Source organism: Hypomesus nipponensis, chromosome 1 (assembly GCF_054491055.1).
Source record: "Hypomesus nipponensis isolate SF chromosome 1, ASM5449105v1, whole genome shotgun sequence".
NCBI classification, from domain to species: Eukaryota; Metazoa; Chordata; class Actinopteri; order Osmeriformes; family Osmeridae; genus Hypomesus; species Hypomesus nipponensis.
Genome location: NC_140361.1, coordinates 5,209,933 through 5,233,360, shown reverse-complemented (window position 1 = coordinate 5,233,360; position 23,428 = coordinate 5,209,933). Strand labels below are relative to the sequence as shown.

General features: G+C 37.7%; 1 protein-coding gene across 1 annotated transcript in view; it reads right to left on the bottom strand.

The window, feature by feature from the left end:
* glra1 (glycine receptor, alpha 1) overlaps positions 1-19,197 on the bottom strand; it is a 35,188-nt gene extending 15,991 nt beyond the window's left edge. Inside the window, exons 1-5 of the mRNA XM_084708114.1 lie at positions 18,326-19,197; positions 13,349-13,473; positions 12,494-12,514; positions 7,839-7,877; positions 1,882-1,949 (exon numbers count right to left, since the gene is read on the bottom strand). Of these exons, the coding sequence (XP_084564240.1) occupies positions 1,882-1,949; positions 7,839-7,877; positions 12,494-12,514; positions 13,349-13,473; positions 18,326-18,405 (333 nt within the window). The 5' untranslated portion in view covers positions 18,406-19,197. The remainder of the gene's footprint in view (positions 1-1,881; positions 1,950-7,838; positions 7,878-12,493; positions 12,515-13,348; positions 13,474-18,325) is intronic.
* Positions 19,198-23,428: the final 4,231 nt, after the last annotated feature.

Sequence of the window (23,428 nt, the reverse complement as noted above, 5' to 3'; positions counted from 1 at the left end):
GACAAATCTGTCTATCTTCCAAATAGTTCCTCAACAAATTGTAAAACCATTGTATGGTTAAATGTAGCACTTTCAAGAGAAGGAGTTCCAACCCAAAATAGACACACAGAGACCAACATCTTAAAAAAAAAAAAAAAAAAGTGCTCTCTCAGCTTCAACTGTGTACTGCAAGTTTTTTGTTTTTTAACAAAACATTTATGTATAACCCTCAACTGGAATGTTATAGGAACATTTTATATACAGTATTTAACAACTTCATAGAACCTTTAATGAGGAAGATATGAACAGTCATCGGTCTGGTGCAGAATATAAATGTCCCTCTGTAAAAATGAAAATAGAGCTACAGCAATGGCATTTAGCCACAAGATTCCACATTAATTGTCAATTACTCTACAATACAGATCTACAGTTCTGTTATTCCTTAATGGTCATTAAACTGTTGGAGCAGCAATGCGTCATAGAATAACATATCAGACCTGCCAGAGTGCAGCAGGTGACATTTAGAATGGCAATCAGCCACAATATTAGATGGACATTTTTAGAGCAATCAGGCAAACCCACAAGATGGCCTGTTTATAACTACATTATTTTGGGGAAATAAAATTCAAGACCACTCGTACTGTATGTAATGTCTGTCTATCTTTTATATTTATCTTAGCATAGCATAAAATGTTCCCTTTTCAACTGGTCGCAACAAGACTTAAAGACCAACGAATAATCAGTTCAAAGTAAAAATTATTAAAATATTATTATCAAAGTTGTAACTACAGTATGACTCATTCACCGCATATTTATTAAAACACTTACCCTGTTTAAAAAGAGTAAGTTTAGGCATGCAACGGAAACCATTATATTCATCAGTGTAACCCAAGGCGCACTAATAGCAATATGTCAAGAGTGTAATTAATATTGACTAGGTGCACTCTCTCTAATATACACACGCATAAGATCCAAGCCCATGGCACACTGCAGAATTCTTTACCCATGTTCTTTCAGAAAGAATATGACATTTGCACGGTATCTTGCATACGTTTCGCATATATGTGTTCGGTAGAAGGTTTCGAACAGGCCATAACTCTGCTTACAATTTATTTTCTCTACTCTTTATCCCTACAGTACAAAACAGAAGAGTCTTGACAACTAATTAGAAAGCCAATGGCCAGTCTCCTGAGGATGGTACTTTTAAAGCAGAGTAAACAATTAGGACAGAAAGCGGACCAGGGGACCAGGGGGACCAGGTGACCAGGGGGACGGGAGCCGGCCCCTCACAGTGAGGCTCAGTCTGTTGGATCATTATGCCATGAGCCATTGTTCTTCCGACCACAGCCTTTTAAAGCACTAAAGATTTATTGATGTCTTTCTCTACTTCTTTCCTCCTCCTTTCCTTTCTATGTTTCACCACTTGGCCTTCACAGAATAGGGAGTGAGACTGCTGCGGAATGCGAATCAATTCCACTGGCACTGGAGGAGGAAAAGAGTGGAAAATCTAGCATTTGTTCTGCATGAGCAGGTTGTGCTGCTCACAGCAGTTTAAAGGCAAGCCTCACGTGGGGATCTGGCGTCTGTAAGAGTACAGACGTGAGCATATTGTTGGTGTGGATTTTTTTCCTGTCCTAAACTTTAAACCATTTTAACATTATCTTGGCATAAGCGGGAGACATTTGATAGCACATTGAAATTAGGTTTTGAATGAAACCAGTAAACCACTAAAAGTGTATATACTTAACATTTGTGGATAAATTCTGGTTTTCTTTTTTTGCAGACCACAAATTAGGGACATTATAATTTCAAATATGTTTTTTTCTGAAAATAATTTATAATAATTTAGCAATACTGGTATCTAACAGCATACTTTAAAAAAAATAAAAAAAAATAACTTACCATTGTTGTTTCAGCAATAGATCCAAAACTGTTAATAAAAATGTTGCAAGTTACGTTTACAGGTGGACCTGTGAATGAAAAGGCAAAAAAAGATATATATTTTTAGTATTTTCACACACTATGTGTATAGGTCCTGCGCATGTCTAGATATAACTTTGAAGCCGGTACACAATCAATACAAAATTATTTTCTAAATAACATCATAAGAGCCACATAGCCAAGGTTGTTTTCAAAGAACAGTGTCAAGGTTAGAACAAATTGCATTATTTTGCATTGAATGTACATTTAAGTCCAAAATACCTGGTTGTACAAACACAAATAAGATTACCCTTTTAAAAATATGGACGTGAAGTCTGGAAGGTCAGGAAGTGGATAGAAGCAGACATCCTACAATATTATCCAAGTTAACATTGGAAACTGTCCTAACCATACTGGGCACCAGTTGACGGGCACTAGGATAACCTTATTTTACATAGAAATTTTTTTAGATGAAAAAAAAACTGTCAATATATCCATCTATCAATAGTAAAAGCATACATATTAAGTAAATACATTTGTGTCACTGGTGCAATACACAAGAAAAAACGAACTATAAGAACACTATTGTTATGTTTTTGTGACAGTTCTATTGCAAGCAAAAATTGTTGTATCTTTAAATTAAGAAGAAATTCTAACATAGAAACTATATTGAAAAAGAACTGAAACAATAAACACTTCACAATTGTTAATTCGTTGCAATTTTTGTGAATTACAGAAAGCTGTCGCAAGTGTCGTCAATTTATTTAATATTCTACAGAAATACGGTATCTTCTATTGGTCCATGTAGCTGTAGTTCATGTCATACATTGTGTTGTCATTCAAGGTCATAAGTTGCCTGTTTAAACACAAACAGTCCCATGTTTAATGTTCTGTCCTTCTAATTCAGATAGCTCAAGGCAATAATGAACAGAGGGCTCTGGATTATTCTGATGGCCAATTACTCCTCCTGTCAAAGTCTCACAGTTGCTGGAGGCACGGGAGAGGAAGATAATCTGAGATTCAGATTAAATACACACACACACGCACACACAAACAAACAAACAAACAAACAAACACACAGACAAACACACACACACACACACTGACACCTAGTTAGTTAACCCACGAAGTAAGAAAGCCTCATTGTAGTAGTGGTGCACTGTGGAAAAAACAAACAATTTAGAATCCCCTTGAGTTGAATGTGACATACTGAAAAGCTTAAAAATAATCCATAGCAATAGTGTGCACGCAAATAGCGGAAAGAAGAAGAAATAACTGAATCCACGTCACATTAAACAGGTCCGTTACAGTTTGGCCTGCATAGCGTGAACACATAACAATGGTCAGGAGTGACAAATACTTCAATCATCATGAAATGGAAAACATATCGCAAATGTTTTCTGTGAATGGTTTCCAGCAGAGCTGGTTTACACTGTTCTACTTAAGGCCCTGCCATGCTGTGGTCTCTTTTCACTGCAGAGGAAGTGGATGTAATCATTTGTCTTCTCCTGACATTCCTTGCAGTTTGTGACGTAAAGCTTGGGTAAATCTAATGTCCTGCCACTTGCTTCCTCCTCCACACTTCAGTTCCTAGCCCACCAATGAAGGAAGATGGAGACAAAAAGAGAGACAGAAAGAGGGAGAGAGAGACAGAGAGAGGAAGAGAGAGAGAGAAGTTGAGGGGGAGAAAGAGGGAGAGAGAGAGAGAGAGAGAGAGAGAGAGAGAGAGAGAGAGAGAGACAAGAGACAAGAGCGATGAGGGGGGCTAAAAACGGCAGTTAATTAACTGTCAAGCAAGGCAGGGTGACTCATACTGTAGCCCAGAATTATTTCCTTTACTGTGTTTGTGCCAAACAGTCTGAGCCCAGCAAAGAAAGCAGCCAGTATGTGGGTTTGTGTAGGTGTGTGTGTGTGTGTGCGTTTGTGAATGTGTGGTAAGCTCTGCAACAACTTTGTCTCCACAGAGTTGTCTGCCCATCAGAACCTCGTTTCTTTACCCAACCTTCTCGCTCATTAAAAAACAAGTGACAACAGCCATAAACTGTGATAAAACGCCCCCACCCCCTGACTCGGTTAGACCACAACATAAGTTACTAGTGTGTCCCATGTGGGCACCTATCCGCAGTCGGAATCCCAATACGACTTATCAGCAGTATATTTTCCAATTTACAGTTTGCACCCACCTTGGTGACACCTTTCATTATTTGTTTACTCTAATTGCTGACTGACCACAAACTGATCCTGGAAGAAATCAGTCCCGTCTCCTGTAACAGTGTGACATAAGTTCTGGTCGTGAATTTATATACCAGTTAATCAATCAGCTGAAAGAAGAGAAAATTACATTCAGACATAATGATGAAATCAAGAAGTCAGGAGTGTCTTAGACAGTCTCTCTAGTCAGAGAGGTGCATATATATCAAGAAAAAAATAAGAATGTTCAAAAGATACGGCGTTGGCAACACATATGGTGTAAAACTGTGTGTTTCCTATGTCACAAGGTCAAAACAGTTAAGTCTGCCCTGATAGTAGTTGAAGTGAAATAATGTAATGTACGTTTAAAAAAATGCACTCGCAAAGTCTGGGAGTAAAAATGGGAACTATGCTGGACCACCACTTCCCAATCGTGCTGTATTCAGCAAAACAAAGGCTATTAAATATTTATTTTGCTTAGTCTGTATCCTACAAGATGTCTGCAAAGCAATTCAATTTTTTATTGATGTAATTCATATACTACACATTATGAAAGAACTGAAGCAGAACCCATTTTGTTCAGAGAATAGGCAGAGCAGATCAGACAGATATATAGAAAGAAAGATAAAGATAACTTACATTTTAAATGTGGGTTTTCTTAATGAAGAACTTTCAGACAAAAGATAGAAGAACCGTAGGTTTTTTAATAATGTCCAAAATCTGAATCAACAGGAGAGTGATTCAAGATGCAAGATGAAATTCCAGATTCCATGAAAACCTTGAAGTATGTTGTGTAAACATGCTTATCTCATATCACTTTTAAAAATAGGAGATGTAGATTGTTTGTTATGTAATTTATGTACCATCACATTAAGAATCTTGGATTTAAGATCATTTTGGCATATTTATGTGGTGGTTAAGCTACATGAGATTTTTTTTGTTTTTTATAGCATTTTACTGCAAAAGAAACAATTTTGTTTACGTTTTAATTGGACTGCACCTTGAGAAATAGAGGTTTCTCTAAGGTAGATATGTTCTCATCCATCATGTTTTCACAGAGGGAACTTTGGGAGAAACATTATTTCCCCAAACACTTAGTGGGTGAAAAATACCAATATTACACTTCTCCTCTGCACTACTGTAATGCCAGAGGGAATCTAGGATTAATTAGATTGTGAAATGTATTTAAATTCAGGGTTGGGAAAAAGGGGTGGATGGGTGGAGAGATGGAGGGGAGAACAATAACGATTTGGGCATGTGTGTATATGTTCATATGTGTACTGTATGTTAGTGTGTTTGTCTGTGTTTTTGTGTGTACTGTACGTTTTTGTGTGTGTGTGTGTATTACCAAAAGGTGTAATATCTGCCTTGCTATGGTAGTGCCACAGTAGATTCTTAGAACCAGTGAGTTTGTTTTGACGCATGCCTATAATTAATGACAGTCAACTAAATCACCACCAAGCTCTCTTGGGCCAGAGGGGAACAGTGAGTGATGGGAAGACATGGCAGCCTAGAAAGGGTGTGAGTCCAGAATGACATAAATCGACTGCAGGTCCGTGGTGTAGATACAGCAAATAAAGAATAGTTTACTGAATTACCAATGCTTCCATGGTGTGTCTATCTTCAAAATTGATCGATCTAGAATTTCGCATTAGAAGTCTTTTGTTATGTCCAACCTTTTGTGTCGTTGTTTTGTATGATCATGAGAGGAATGATGTGTGTCATAAGAAGGGGGATGGGCTTTCCTGATATGTTGAGTTGTACAGTATCAGTCATCTGGCAGAGTAATCAACTGAGTAGAATCTACCCAGGCGCAGTAGAGGGAAATAAAATTAGGCTGCGGTTGACTGCCAGCTCAATCAATCCAACTATTATTGAGCTCTTCTAATGATTTCACATCGATGCCACATAAAAACCATAACCTGACAACTCAAACACAGATCGATGCAACAATAATCCTCCACAGCATCCATTTGTCCTCATTTTTATGTAAAACACAGTAAATATCTAGAATAAATTTGATTAAGGATCCCTTCTAAAGGCCTATTGGACACAACCTTTTGTTGAGACAGAATTGTAATCTCTGATCAGTGTCATAAGTAGTTTTATTTGTTCTAATACATTTCCTTTTTTATAAATTAATGGCTGTATGTGATTGGGAAATGGAGTATTCAGACCCATTTACTTTTTCCACACTGTGGTGTGTCATAGACTTAAAACTCAAAGGAAAAAATCATAAAATAATTCTAAGAAAAAAACTATCTGGGGAAAAAAAACACAAAAACCAAAACAATACATTATTATAGTGTATTATGTGTAGACTAATGGCAAAAATATTTGAGTCTCTAACGTGAAAGGATTTAAACACTGTCTGAAGACACTGTATGCAATAGAGATAGAAGTACAGGACTACATAAACACAACCAGACAGTAGTGTAGTGTAGAGGTAACAGCCACTTATCTTGTCTTGCATTAATCAACAGAAAACCTCAGTGAAGATAGTTCATGTGTTATGTGATATGAACACCCTCTAATAAACAATGCCGGTGCTCTAATCAAAATCCACTAGTGGGCCAGTCAAGTGCTGATACTTCAAGCATAGACCTGCAAATTTGCTGAACCAGCTCCCTTGCCTTCAACATGCTGAAGTTCCCTTAATATGGCTAAACAAAAGTAGCTTAGCTCAGTGCATTACACACAGGATGATTACAGTGCTTCATTTAGGGGCAAAGATGTACTGCAGATTTCAAACCAATGTGTTTGGGGTCAATAACCATCTTGACAAGAAAATACGGTTCAAGTATCCTTTCAAGCGTGTTGACTGTGCAGCTATTCAGAGCAACAACATCTTCCTCTTGGTTGGTCTTTACCAATAGAGTAGATCAAAATCAAAGCTCCATGTCTGGAGCAAGTCAACCTCTTTGTTGACACACGCACATGCACACACACACACACACACACTCTATTTATGGAAATACAACTGCCAACTGGACAACTGTATTCACAGAAGAGTATAAAGAAAATCTCAGGATACAACTTCATTGCATCTTTACACACAGAATTACAGAATTCCGTTTCAATTACACAGCCGTTAATTAAGGTATGGAACTGGAGAAGCAGATTTCAATTCTGAGACAAATTAATGCAGTCCATGATTTGGTTTAAAAGTTTAAACCAGTCTAACTACAATAGTGAAGTTACGCAACACCGCACACAACGGTTTGACAAGTTACAAAAATCCTTGTCTTGCACAGTATACAATCTATCTTATTAGAAATAAGGTCAGTTAGTAAAAGGGTGTTTCAGGAACACATGAAGCAGTCAGTGGAATTACAGTAATTATAATCACTTCAATAGGATAATAATAATATAATATTTCATGTGTTTCAGAATCAGACAAAAGAACATTTGAATCTGTACGTAACTGTACAAATGTAAGTGGTAAAATCACCTCTGCACAGTGAGATTTACCTTATACTTTAAACAAAACAAAAGAAACACTTTGTCGAGGGAAATGTCAACATAAAATATACATTAAAGTATATTGAATGTGACTTTGGAGAAAGGTTTTGGTCTACTTGCTCTTTGGCCAGCTGTTTACCAACCTCCAAGTGGAAACCATAGGGACATATACATTACACAGTAATTACGTAATTTTGAGTTCAAGCATGAGCTTTTTTAATATCTTTATTATCAAAACCTGCCGGACGAAGCATACTGTATCCCCAGGATGATAAAAAAGAAAGTACCTTTCTTGTGTGTAGCTTCTGATTTGGTGCCTTGTGGGTCTAATGAAAAAAAGATTAGGATTAACACATCATATTCTAACAGCAGAGAACTACTACAGAACATGTTGTTTTACCTCATGAAGGCAAACAACAATGAAAACATATTCACACGGCTTATTTATCTTAATATCACACTGTTGCCAACACTTCAACAAAGTGAGTGTGTGGCGGGCAGGGCAGGGGAAGACTGGAGGGGCCAACATACTGAAGGCAGGAGCAGGAAGGGGGGATGCACTGGTTTGTAATCAATCAATGCCATAGCGGGCAGGAGAGGAAAGGCAATGCACGGAGATGAGAGGAGTGGGGGGATAGGGTGCAATGCAGTTCTCTTCACAAGAGGCAAAGGTGGGTTAGCAAAATGCACTAAAGAGATGCAATACATCGGAGAGAACAGGGGGAAAATGCAAAGACTACATGTCAAACCGGCTTCGCTTAGTTTGATTTGTCTCATTTGGTCCTAAATTGCACATTTCTAATTTTGCAAACTGTGGTTTAATTGTTCTTTAAAAATAGATTCAAATGGTATGTGTGTAGTGAATTTGATCTCTGTCTGCATTTCTACTTTCCTCTGGGCTATATAATTAGGCTTTGGGAAATACATTTTGCCTACCAAACCATTTTATCTACCCACATAGTGAACCAACTTCAGGAAGTCAGTAATGTAAAATACAGAGTTTAAGAAAAGTAACAGTTTCACAATTAACTTTTTAAAGTGTTTCTGGAAAAACTGTTTTCATACCTACTCCCTGAAAAATATAAATTGTATAAAAGATTCACAAAATAAGCTAGGTAACTGTCTCGGACCTATGCTGTTTCGGTAAAAAATTAATCTAAAAATAATTTAAATGTTTGCATTGTTCATTCACATTTGTTTTATAATACTGCTTATCCAGATCAAACATCTGTAATATGATCTCTTTATCGGACTAATAACTTAATCTGGCTACAAGTTTTTACTTATTTACTAATTTACTTCCTATGGAATTGAATAGTTCAAAAACATGACTGGGGCAGATTTACTGAGCTTGACAACTGACACTGTGTGAAGTATAAAGACTAGCCTATAGAAGTCAGGCTGCAACATTACAATCTGTGTCATCAGAGGGGAAAATAGCTATTAAGATACATGGAAAGCATTCAGCATGACCATTAACTGTAACAGACAGGGAGCAAAACTATATAATCTCACTGTATCCATACAAGAGACCTTTCCTTCCTTTGCTACACACAGCAATTCCTCTGTGTCAAATTAAGCTTCAAGCTAATCCTTTGGGCTAGGAATCTGTTTGAAATCTGAAAACCTGCACAGAACATCAGACTGGCACTTCGATTGTTTCCTTTGTTAGAGGCTATATTCCCAGAAATGGTTTAGTACTACTACTGTGTAAAATCAATTCTCCGTGCGTCATATATGTAGAGCAAGAATCTGTCGACTATATAATCGTGTGACAATCTACAATAGAATTTAAAATGTACTTTCAGGCCTAACACATATGCACAAAAGGAGCTCCCGAATTAAATATGTACTTAGAAAACTGTCACAGTAAACTATACTTATAAACAACATATTTGGTTTCTAGGATAGGTTTGTCTACAAAATACATTTTAAATCTAATAAGTCAACACACAAACATGTTTAGTTTACTTTATGGTTCTGCATAATTTCTGGCAAATTCGATCAGCTAAGCTTTAAGGATGTATTTTTGTTATTTAATTTCATCCTATTTTCTACCTCTCCTATCCAAGATACTGGATGGAGAAAAGATCAAGGGCGAACCACCATAACCTGTTCATAACAAGAATGCCTAATGTAAAAATGAGAGCACAGTTTGACTTTACAATGGTGTGGGTGATATTCAGCTCAGTGTCATTTCAAAGATGTGGACATAGCCTTATACTTTTGGCTGACTTTTATGCTATCCATTTAATATTCTGCTTTGTCCTTGTGATCCAGCAGCCGTTTGACATAATCAATATTTTGACATAACTCAGAGCTAAGTCACCTTTCCTGCAACATAAATATTCTGTGTGTTCAGTGCCTCATATCCAAATATCTGATAACAAATGATACCAGTAAAAACACACAGTGGAGTTCAACGTGCTAAATGTAGTTAAACACTTAAAAAGGTCTTAAATTGAGATGGACTATCTGTGTTTCTGTCTGCGGGATCTGTCAAATTCAGCAAATCCATCCAGATGGTTCACATCTGCATTCGTAAACGAGCCCTGCACCCCACCCACTCACCCTGTTCCCATGAATCCTATTAAAGTGCCGTTAAACAAGTGCTGATAATACCAAATGAACGTCAAGCTCCACCAGCTAATAATGATTCACCTCTAAAGGCTAACATAGATAAAAAAAAGAGGCAGAGAAAGACAGAGAGAGAGAAAGAGAGCGATAGAGAGGATACTGTGCGCAGTAACAGATGTCATACTAAGAAGAGGTAATACAGGAGAAGCCAAACAGTAAATATACGGCAGCAAACTGTATATTTACACATGTACATTAGGTATTGTTAAAAAAGACAGTTCAAAAATAAGAGTCTCATTCGCTCAAAAGCACATTGACAGTTGTTTCATTAAGGTTTACACTGATCATCACTGTAATTCAGACTGGCAAGTGACTTGCAAGAAGACCAAGTGACTGAGGCAGCGACAGAGCACAACAGCACAGGCGGTGGTAGCGGTGGTTCTAACTAGCAATGTATTTTTGGTAGAATCTGCGCCACTTCATGATTGTTGGGCCGGCTGCTTTTCAGTGTGACTGATGAGGAGGGACAAGGTTATAGCGGAGAGCCGAGTCACAGCTGTAGTTTGCACCATTCATCACCATAGGCCATAGATTAGAGGCCTGCTGCAACTATCCTGCCTGTCCCTCTACGGAGAAAGGGAGCTGGCTGGCTACGCGCTCTTCAAGCTCTGTGACCACGGAATTCCAATTTGTTTCACATATCACTGTGATCTGTAAACAGGCCCTGCATACAAAATGTGCTGGAGTGTTGGGATGGTGGTGGTGGTGGTGGTGGTGGTGGTGGTGGAGGTGGTGGTGGTGGGGGGGGTGTGTGAGGGTAGGGCATAGTAATGATTCTGTCTACCTTAACCTTCACCATTGTTTGAAGAGAGACAAAAATTAAGCACGATGAATATACGTCAAAGAAAATAAATTTGTGGATCTTACATGGGATGTCCAAAATCGGATTGTTTTCTTTTCGAACCAATAGAGAGATTGGCTGAATCAATTAAAAGGATTTCCCACAGCCAGCCCCAGTCATGATCAGTGTAATTCCCTATCATGCCGGCACATTCGTAGCTTCAGGCACTTTTCATCTCTTCTCTTTCCTGTTTCCCCACTGTTGCTGTGTCATTAAATTAGCAGGGTTGGTGGTAATTTGATGATGTGTGATTCCCAGCAAGAGCTACAAAACATTCTATTCTAACATTCCATATTTTCTGAAGGTTATACGGAACACTCCAGTTCTTAACATTCTGTTGTAACACTTCCATCACTCCAATGGGATTTCAGTTAGACCTATCATTCCATGTTCTAATATTTGTTCTATTATTCAATAACTTGTAGAGCTAGACCCAACTGTATTCCAGTCTGAAATCTAGTGAAGCTGAAAATATTTTCCTAAATTGTTGTATTTCTCAATCAATTTTGACTGAGAAATATCCAGATTATAATCCAAATTTTACTGTATGTATGTAAGTGCCAGCAGAGGACAAACTGTGTGAATGAGTGAACTTCATGTTCCTACATCATGTTGGCTTGACAGGCATGACAAACACCTGCATTTCTGACTCTTGGGAGACACTTGGGATATCTTAGTATGAAACATTATGTAAACCTAACTTTATGAATATTTAACATATACTTCCCATTGGGGAATTCTAGGTTTATGCTACTCAACAGATGTCAAGCATTTGGCGAACAAAAATAGTATCTGCATTAGGACATACAACGTGATGAATTGTAATGGTCAACGACACCAGTGCTTAAGCCAGGGAGGTTTGGAAGCAGCAAATTCCAATTAAACTTTGAGTTTGAACTAACAGCATAGTGCATAAATTTAATCAAGACATCGCATTTTCAACAGCATGAATATTAAAGATCACATAGTATAAGAGAAGTATGTTGTGGCCTTCCTTATAAACTGAGATGCCATTGTAAATCATGAGCAGGCACCAAACTCAAAGGATGCCTTGAAGCACAAAACAAGGCTTTAAACAGCACAACAAATCAACTTATTTTGTTAACAGCATAGTGAGCAGATGTTTTAAATGCATTAGTGAGTGATGTGTTTCAATTCTTACACGTTTAATAATGCATACTCAAAAACAGGCCTGCATACACTGAGATATCATACTGTACTAATGGAGATAAGAGATAATAGTTTATAGCTAGCAAGCTACAAACTTAAAGCTCACCACAGCAAGTCGATGTGGACTGTTTCATATTTACTTAAATAATTGCTTTATAAAAGCCTATCAAAAGTATGTTTTATCAGTAACCATTTAAGGACTAAGATAATCTCAGTGTATAACATGAAAATGGATAGTTTGTACAAGTCAAGCACAAAGAATAGATTCATTCAACTCTAGAATTAATATTGTACCATATTTTCCCATGTGCAAAACTGAAAGGGGAAGCAACAAACAACCTTCCATGGTCATACATTGGGTACGAAACAGTTATGCAATACAATATTCCTTTTCATAAACCGATATTCTGTACTAAAAGAAGGATATGCTCAACCACCTTTTAAAAATTCCTAGACTGATCTGCCACAATGTGAGACCATTGAGAAACTGTAATCTCTTAGCTGTGTTACTGACCTGGTACAGCAGTAATTGAATAAGGAACCTCTGACATGTATCTTTATGGGAACGTCCATTCAGGGACAGGTTACTTACAGTATATCAATATTAGGACACAGTAAGGAACATACACCAGGTGATTTGACCTTGTCCACCAACATACTCTCAAGATATTGAGCCTGTATTAGTGGGGAGGTATGGGGAGTTTACAGGAATGTAGCCAACTTGTACCATGATAATTCATTATTCAAATAAAAGAATATCATGATAACATATAATGGTAGCTACATACATTCTGTAAATATAAGAGTATAAGGGTGTAAGAGGGAGGTATTTTCTAACATCTGACCTAAGGTGTGCCTAAAAATGGGCAAATTTACCTTTGTTCCATACTGTATTGGATGAACAAAACACATCAACACATTTATAACAACCGACAGGATTTAAGTAGTTGAAGCACAAAGATAGGAAACATAAAACATGAATATAATCCAAATCTAAACATTTACCAAACTGCAATCTCTTTATGAACCTGCTACGAAGACAATAAAGACAGTGTCAATGTAACGTAATCTTTTTTACAAAGACTTTTTGAGGTCTATGTTTGGCTACATTTCTGTGTTATCCGATTTTGGGTTGGTGACAACGCCTACCTTTAAAATTAGGTCTGATTCTGGCATCATAACCCGACACCTTCCCCATGAGTTTGTCGAGGAACTCCGAGGGGGGCATTGGGGAGGCCGCTTTTCTCGCTGCTGCTTCTTTCGATGCTGCCAAGCTGGAAAGGAGAGAGAGAGGAAACTAATTGGGAGATGGGTGCTCAGACTGAAATATGATATATTGTAATACATTTGTAAATACAAACATTAAAACACTCCTCCCATTAAAAGTATTGTTATCGCAAAATGAAGAAAAAAATACAATGGAGATATTACAAAGATTGTGCGCAATTTTGCTTTAAATATGTAAGTAAGTAGTTCTACAACTATTCTATTTATTATTATATATTATATAAATTAGTATTATTATATACTACAATAATCCACTACCTAATTTATTGCATGATTTAGCTTCCTTAGGCACCTGTCTGTCAGCCATCATCCAGCCCTTGGTATCTTAGCTATCCCTCCTACAAGTCGATACTACAAACATTGCATTTCAATGTATCTCTATAGTATTTCAGCTGTTGAGCAGACTCTTAATTACTCTGGAACATTATGGAATACTTAGTTGACTAAATTACAGCAAGTCATCAAGAGTGCTGTGGTAAACTGGCAACAAACCATTGAAATGCAGCTAATGAGATTTGTGTAGGCTTGTCTCATTATAGCATTTGTTTCCCAATGGCTTATTTTCCCAATAGGAACACTTAATATGATCCATACTTTTTGCAAACTTAAGTAGCAGGGGCTCGGTATGATGCTTCCAGATTCAGGCAATAGCCACAATGCCCTAATGTCACGTTGTCTGTCTGTTTAAGAAGCTGTGGGAAGTTTGGGATGAAATGCTCCAAACTCCCGTATGGGCCACTAGCAAGGCGGCACTATTAACTGGAGCAAACATGGATCTCCAAAAGATGTGTAAAAATCTAACGAAAAACATTTGTCATCTTTGTTAAAAACCTTGCTAAACCCCTCAAGGTTAGCCATCCTAATTGTCATTCTTATAGACTAAAGAATATTAGTTATAATGTAAAGATAACTTAATACCAACCAAATCAAAATCAAAATACACCAAATAAACAAAACACCAATACCAAAATAAACTAATACGAAAACAATATACCAATACCAAGTAAACTGATTACTGGTTTTCCATCGCCATTTCTTAATTACTCAAATTACTGTCTATACTCTCTATGAACAAGAAAAACTGTAACCAAACCTTATTCTTCCTAACTCATTTAGTATTCACAGAGCAACATGCTCACAAATTGGCCCTTATCAGATGTAAACACGGAGGGGCTGATCACATCATCTGGGGAGTAGATTAGGGTGGGTAACTACTTTGCATGGCCCCCATACTGTTACCAGCAGGCCACGGTCACCCAGGCTGTCAGGTCACTGGCCAAGCTGTGCAGTCACATAAGCAAAGTCACTGCTGTCTGCTACTGGAACCAGCTATGATTCCCCTTCAGAACAAATTTTAAAGATTCTAATTTTACTTTCAAATTGATCAGACGGAAAAAAATAACTTTCAAGATATAAAAATATTAAAATATCCCCTTTCGAAACAAAGTTGGAATTTCCGTTGACTTGACTCAACCTATATCTCAGTTTTAAATCCCCACTTGCAAGAATTTTGGGCATGGGACAGACAATACTATAAGCTTAAACCATACCAAATGTGTTTCAATTGACTTCAGAACAAATACTTCCCATGAATTGGCAGTGCAATTAGATTAGTCTCAGTGAGATTATGAGTGCGTTCTCTATACAATGACAATTATGCTGTAGCATGGATTTACACAGGGGGTTGAATTAGTTTGACAGTGTGAAATTCTGCGACACAGTCATTCTCCTTACATAATTTGGCCATTGTCAAATAAATCTATAAATCACACCATCAAATTGAAAACCACAATGTAACCAAACTATACAGAAAATGCTTTAACTGTAGCATCTTAACCATTACAGATTTCCATTGGACTCCTCCTAAGCAACACGCACTTGAGTTTTCATGATCAAAGTTAGATTTGCTTTCATTGGAAATTTCATTCATCTGATCAATGCTGATCATGGCTACCAGGGAGGACGGTGACTACTGCTGACATTGTAAGAAAAAAGGCTGAGTCTAGTGCCAAATAAACTGTATGCAAACAAGCCTGAGACACAGAATACTTTAATGTGAAGCTCCAATCATTAGCCCTAAGTGTACCTCATTATGTTCTTCAAGCCTCTAAAGACCAGAATCCTAATTGATCTCATCCCTGAATTTTGTAACAGCATGAAAACCAAAGCCCTTCTCTAGCACACACTCTGTGTTCCAAAACTCTGCCACTCTGCTACTCTTACCCATGGGCATTATGAAGAGTTTTTGTTTTCCTATTTATTGATTTAATTATGTTCAATAACCTGTAAGAGGTGTTGTGTGCAAGAGTGACAAATAACAAAACATTGACATTGTCACATTTCTCACATTGTCATTATAGTGTCAATTGTTACGTACATATTGTAGAGCAATATTGTTTGAAATGTTAGCCAAAGACAACTTCTTGGTGAAATTCCTTCAACTGACTGCTAAACTGGCACTGTTTCAGACATAAATGTGGGATGGTTTGTTTCTGAGTGGCAGTAAATCAGACACAGAATTACACTTTCTCTATGATTGATTAACATGAGAGGTCATTAATAATAAGTTCTGTTATTTATAGTGCAATCTGTCTTTTCAATGTTTGCTTTTAAATAATGTATTGTCATACATAAAACTTTGAAAAAGAACCTGCCTAAATATCTACTAGCTATTGTATTGTTTTTACTATGCTGGTGTACTGGATATTATTAAAGTATAGCCTATACTGTACTTATTTTTGTATACACACATTATACATACAGTACATACATATATATATCCATATTGTACATGTATATACAGGTTTTTTAATATATACCACTATGACATTGCTAAAGCATTTTTATTTGGTGGATGCGAACAGCAACTGACCAATGAGAAAACAGCATTACTCATAGATATAGGTTTGTATCCATCTGCAGGAAATACAGACCAATTTCATGCAACAATAACAAGTAATTTGGTGAAGCATGCTGTGCTGTGATATGCACTGTATAGTATGGAAGTCATTGTGCTGCTTTTGAAGGCCAGTTCAAGGTTATCCTTTGTGAGCTACTGGACAGGTGATGCTGGAGGGAAAATGTAATAATACTGTATAAGGTATAATGAACTATAGATTACCAATGCATGGTTATAAAGTCTGGAAACCATTGCACTGAAGTCCGTTTATGGAAATAAATGCAATGAATCTGAGCCTATATGCATTGAATTTAGAGCAGCTATGAAATCAAAGGCACCAATATCTTGATAATTGCCATGCATGCAAAAATAAATATGTAATATAAACCATTCCATACACACTGCTTAATCCAATTTCAGCTGTATGCTTATACTTTAACTTACATATAACCTGTAATATGTACCAAGATGGCCACAGTAAACAAAAAAAGATAGATAAATGTGAAAAGCCTACTCTGAAACACAGACAACATGCCTTTACTCGCTACACAATCGTGAGACGCAACTTCGATGACAATATTGCTGCACACAAATAATTCAGGTTTATGACTCCTACTAGTGTATTTTACAAACATGTTTACTGTATGATGTATGTGATCTTCTCTGCTATGCTATACACAGCTTCCCAGTACGTCACATTGGAATTCGTGCATTCCTCCCTATTATGCCTTTTCTGATGTGAATAGGGCCATCTTGTCACTTACTTTAAAGAGTCTGTATTCACCTGATCCGATTTCTTAAATTCTTAAAAAGGTTGACAAAGAAGCTTGTTTTAGGCTTTTGCATGTGATCCAATAATCCAAAATTACAGTAGCTTTACAGTTCTTCACAAACTATATTTAACTACAAAAATGCTTAAACATAAAACATTATTCACCAACTGTGAATAATGTTTATTCATCCACTTCCCCAGGCATTGACAGAGTAATCAATGTTTGGTAATAAGTCCAGCATTTGAAATGAGGTGTGGGGTCTGGTTTGAGACAGGGAAAGAGATATCAATTAAGAGGAACAGCAGGGTTCAGCACAGGGAGCTGAGATGGCAATATCCTGATTCTAGTTCATTAACTAAACAGGGTGCTCAGAATGCAAAAACAATGCAAGCACTTGAAATTCAACAGACCCAAGAACAAAAACTAAAACCTAAATAGGTATGCTGTACCATCATAAACACATAAAGACGACAGGCCTCTACAGAATGTGATAGTCAATGCAGACGATATATTCTTGGAAAGGAAAACCAGGGAAACATTTTAGAATGTATCAAAAACCAGGCATAAACATGCCAAAGATTTAGAATAATATATAATAGTCAGCATTTAAATCTAAATGCATTAGTCACATACCCTTAATTCAACAAGAACAGGAATTACATCATTAAATGTATAGGGGGAATCACCATGCAACTGGAATCAAACATCTATATAATACTGTAGGTTCTGAGAGACATCCAAGTGTTCATGTAGATATATTTTTGGGAACAGCTCTTAAACATCTACCTTTGTTTATATATGTGTTATATGTGACTGTCTGTGAGAAAGGAAGAGAGAGAATGTTTATTCACTTTCATTTGTCATGCCTGTTGACAAATGTCTCACCAGCGGAGGTATTTAACAGATAATGACCACTAGTGTTCGCTCTAAGCTCTCTAGCGCACCTGCATTCAGTTCGGTTTACAAAAATCTATAGTATGTGAAGGAATGAGCATAAAATGAAATTATTTGATATGCGTGACAAAACCGAATCTGGTTATGGCTCTCTTTGTAGATAGCTGGAGCAAATCAGTTAAGAGCCAAGACTGTGTTCATACATGGGCTAGACAGGGAAATCAATACACAATCAAACTATTACACTGTTAAGTCCATTAGAATAATGCTTACCTGAAAAATACTATTGTTTCCCACAAATAGATCCCCATGGCATTTATTCGGTACATTTTTGACGGTTTCATTTGGGTCATCTACAGCAATTAGCTCCAATAATAGAATTCCAAATCCTTTAATGTTTTTAGAGCTCCAATTGTGCAATTTTCGGTAGCTTTTTCAGTTAAGAGTCCCAAGTAAACCACAAGAATCTCATAACCGCACCGGCCATGAAATCGTTTTCCTTCGTCTGTCTTTAGTGCTTCACAACACCAAAATTTGGAGTACTTTTTAGTGCCACGGATAGCGACGAAAGCAGCTGCAGAATTACGCCGAGGATAATGTAGTCTAGAGGATATCGTTTGCCAGGTCGATGTATAATTCCACTGTCTATGCTATGCGTTCCGTACAGATTTCATGTTTTCAGTCACTGGGAATATTAACACGCTCCTTCAACAGATATTTTAACATGTGGGCTGAGTCTCAAAGTCCATGTCTCAGGAAATTTTAATTACGAGTATATCCCTAAAACAGCGTAATTCCACAGTTGTTGCACAAAATACATACATACGTAAGTGTTTTTTTCTTCACGCTTTCTCTTATATGCATCCCAAAAACCCAAAAGGTGTTGCTGTCAAGCCACACGTAGTTGAAGGTACCGCGGCGGAGCCGACTGTTGTGGTTCTGCAGGTGATCTTCGCTGTGTAGTTAACTCCCAGGGGTGAGTTGTGACTGCTGCATAGTGCTAGTTCCATTGTCTGGGCAAGTTCAGGAAGCACAACTCCCGTTTGGATTTATTAAAGTTCAATTATCCGTAATAATGGCAAAATTCTTGAAATTTGGAAGTGTTGCTGTTCCGTTGAAGTCGAGCGCATTCATCTATAGACGGTTCTCACTGCATCTCTTGCTGCAGTCATTTGCCAAACTCAAAAACGCAGCTCACCTTAGAACACACGCCCACATGCCGATGTCATTGGTCTGCATTTTGGCCCAACGAGTATTATAACTCCTCTTTGGATTGGAGCAAGGTGGTGTCACTTTGAGTGTCCCGCGTGAATGTGATGAGAATATAGTATCTGTTAATGATTCATTGTTTCTTTTTCCTGTTATATCTGTCTGGAACTTCCTAAAATAAAATGTATAGATAGGTTTATTGCAGCAGATTTGACTTTGCTACATGTCATTCAATTTATGTACCTTTTTGTGTAAATCTTTTTGGCACGTGCATGAGGGCAACTAATATAAAATACTCCATCCGCCACGTTTGTTTTGATATAACCCCAAACGTTATTTGAAGTGTTATTTTTTTGTTGTTGGCATTCTCGATACGAGTTGCTTGAGAAGCAACATCCAAAGGGAAGCTTTCCAAATATCTCTAGTTGGCGCTGTGCGAATTGTATTTAGTTTGCAACGCTGAGGAATTGCAACTTCTGTTTCGAAAGCTATCAAAGATAACACAGAACGAGACAAGGAGGTTGAGATAAAAGCTGTGGAATTGAACAGAATGTCAATTTTGTTCTTTTTTTCGCTGGACATTGCATGAGGGAGGTGACCTGGATCACAGATTGCCTGATGAGCAGACCATGTGACGCTACAGTGCTGTGTGTTAGAGTGGCCAGCGATCAAGTAGGCCTGCATACAGTAGGACTTGGGACACCTGGACAACAGGCTGATTTAGCCAGAAAACACAGAAGCCCTATACAAGAAGGGACAGACAACTTTACATCTCAGGATGCTCAGAAGGACTCAGATGTTATACAGTGTCTGTTTGTTGTCGCCAGGTCAACACACACAGACACACATACACACACACACACACAGAAGGACACACTGACACACACACACTCTTCTACACGCGCACCTCTCAGCAGCAGATGCAAACAGGTTGGGAGAAGCTGACCCGGGGGTTAGCTCTGTCCTCGGTGTCAGTTTGGACAGGTGGGACAAGTGGCGGACAGAAAGATGTTCTCCACAAAATTCTTGTCACCGTGGACAATATCTCTCATCTTCTACATGACAATCTGGTCTGGCAGAGGAGCACCTTCCGTAACAGACTGATCATATCAAGGTGCTCAACTGAGCCATTCCGGAGCTCTTTTCCTACCAGCCAGTATCAGAGGTTAAATGAATTTCCTGACTGTCTGGAAACGATGGACTCGGGCCAGCCAGGAGAGTGCTTCTAGAGTGTCACTACAACATACTTGACTCACACTACAGTGTTGCTTTCCTTAGGCATGTTTGCACTTACTAGGCACGCTAAGGTCAATTTGCTGTACTATATACTGTACTGTAGATTTATATTGTGTATTTCATTCAATACTTGGTACCGTATATTTTGTCATTTGTATCTTTACTGACCTGTTTGGATGGTGTTGTGTCTGCTGCTGTAACAGTAAAACTGCCCACGGGATCAATAAAGAAAATTATTAACACAGTATCCCAAACACAGCCAAGAACATTTTATATTATACATTATGCCATTCACATTCAATAATACTATTCTGACCACAATTACTATTAGCAGAATATCCCATTCCTCAGTTTTCACTGATAGTAACTTGGTAAATAATGCAATACATGTTTGGTGTTTAATATAGGCCATGCCATCAGATGGCTGACATTGATGTGTTGACAGTATTGTAGACTACAGCGACAAAATAACTTTACACAAAGCAATGTCCTTTGCAGATAACCAAGGACTAGTGGTTAAGTAATGGTCTGTATTCTACAGAATACAGTGCAACATGCAAATGTCACAAATGTAGTAAAACATCACTAACAGTCCAAATGAACACCAATCTTAAAGCCTGATTTCAGCAACCATATACCAAGTAAAATGTGCAAAGGTACCTTGCTTTTGGCGCAAGTGTATCAGGACTGAGGTAGGGACCAGCAGTACCATTCATCAGGCTTGCTAAATTAAGGAGATTACTAAATGTGGTCCCTTGTGTGAAAATGTAGAAATGTTGCTTTTAATGTGATTGCTAGAGGCAGCAGTGCCATAACTCAAGGTTAAGGTTGGTTTCAGACGAGGGCATTTACAATGTGAGAATGTCAATCATGCATGCAAGGAGAACTATGAGCCACTCTCTGGCACATTTTGTGAAAATATAACACTGTGAGCCTACTTGAGCCATTTGTAGTGAACAATGTCTGCTGGGTTACAATAGGATGGAAAATAATTTAACAATTAATTGCACAGTTTTTTTTTTTTTACAAATGGGACAATATCATTTTTCAATGTTATCATGAAAGACACACTTACTATCTATCTTCAGACACAGTTAACAACATATAGTTATGTTGGCATTGACAGATGCCTAAACAAACATGACATGCCCAAATGCCAACAGCAGATTGTAATTAGTTAATTCCAACTATAATGTTTTCTTGAGAAACAATTTGTGGTCTTACGTGGTTTGGGCTATGAAGGAAATCTTAAAGCATAAAGGTATGGACAATCCTGTGCTTCAAACATGGTGGTAACAGTTTGAGAAAGGACCCTTTCTGTTTCTGGATGATAACGCTCCTGTGCACAAAATGAGGTTCATACATAAATGGTTAATTGAGTTTGGAGTTTGGTCGACTGGCCTGCCCTGCATAGCACCATGACTCCTGACCCCATCCAGCACCTGTGGGAAGAATCCTAACGCCATCTGCGAGCCAGTACTAATCGACTAGCATTAGTGCCTGACCTCACAAATGCTCTTGTGGCTGAATAGAAGCAAGTCCTGCAAGAATGAAGGCGGTAATAGTGCAAAGTGGGGACCAACTCTATTTTATTACTCATGATTTGATGGTCATGTAGCCCATGATTGGAATGAGAGATTCTACAAGCAGCTGTGCATATACACTGAGCAGGTGTCCACATACCTACCTTGGACATATATAGAACTCTTATATGTATCTAATCAGTGGGGCTACCGTACATAAATAGATCAAATATATTGTGTATTTTCTGTGTGTGCATGTGGGTGTGTGAGAGAAAGAGAGAGGGTAGTTTATGCGTGTATTAATGCTGGTCTTTGCCCTCAAACTATGTTTTTGTCTGCAAAATCCTAAATGTTTGGGTTGGGAAATGCGATTATTCACAAAACCAAACAAACAACAAGTTTGAGTTAATTGAACCATATGAATTTAATTATAAACACCATGAAAGTTTTATGATGTTAGAGCCAGCAACTGTTCGGGAGCCCAAGAGAATCTGCTCCCTTGGTGAAGGATAATACCTTGTCTTCAGCCAGAAGATGACCTCTAATTTGAACTACAGCACAGAGACTGGCTATGCATTATGCATAAGGGTAGTCAGCTTGTATTACTGGTCAGAGGAAGATACAATTACATTCCCCGTGTTAGTGTGGTAAAAAAAGTTAAAGGATTATAGTAGAGATGTACAGGTATATGTATCCCACAAAACTGGATGTTAGAGACTGATCTGTAAAAATACTTTGATTGTTTTGGATTCGGCTTTAAAACATACAGTATAATAGTTTCATATGATCAGACATCAGAGTTGTTTTATTAATTATAAATGTTATTTTTATGTATTTAATTAGAAATGTGTCTTTACTTCCTCAGAGCTTTAGAGATACCTTGCACACAATGTTACACTTGAGATAAATCAGTGTAGAAAGGATGCTGCTGGGGATGGAGATGAAACTACTTCTTTATTAATATTTAAACAATACAATACAAATACAATGTAATGTGCAATACACACAGCAACACAATAATGCTCTTTAATGTTGCAGTGGTATATTTCAACTTCTAAACATTTTGAGCTGCAGCACTACATGTTACATTAGCATTTTGGTTGCTTATCACTGTACACAACAACATGCATGGCAATTTTGATATGTGTGCAGCACTTCTGTCAAGTGCACGACACATTACAATTTCCATTAGCAGTGGAGGTAGATCACAGAAATTGATCTCCGTCGTGTTGAATGCCACAGCTCATCTTGTGAGCGATGCATTTAGACTCTTGACTGCTGAAATCAGTTAGACATGCAATCCTGCTGACCTAAGTAATAAGATTTGCAATGACATGGCCTCTGTATATTACTCTTAGAAACAGTGAACCTGTCCGTTGAACTGTGCTGAATTTCACCCTCCATTCAA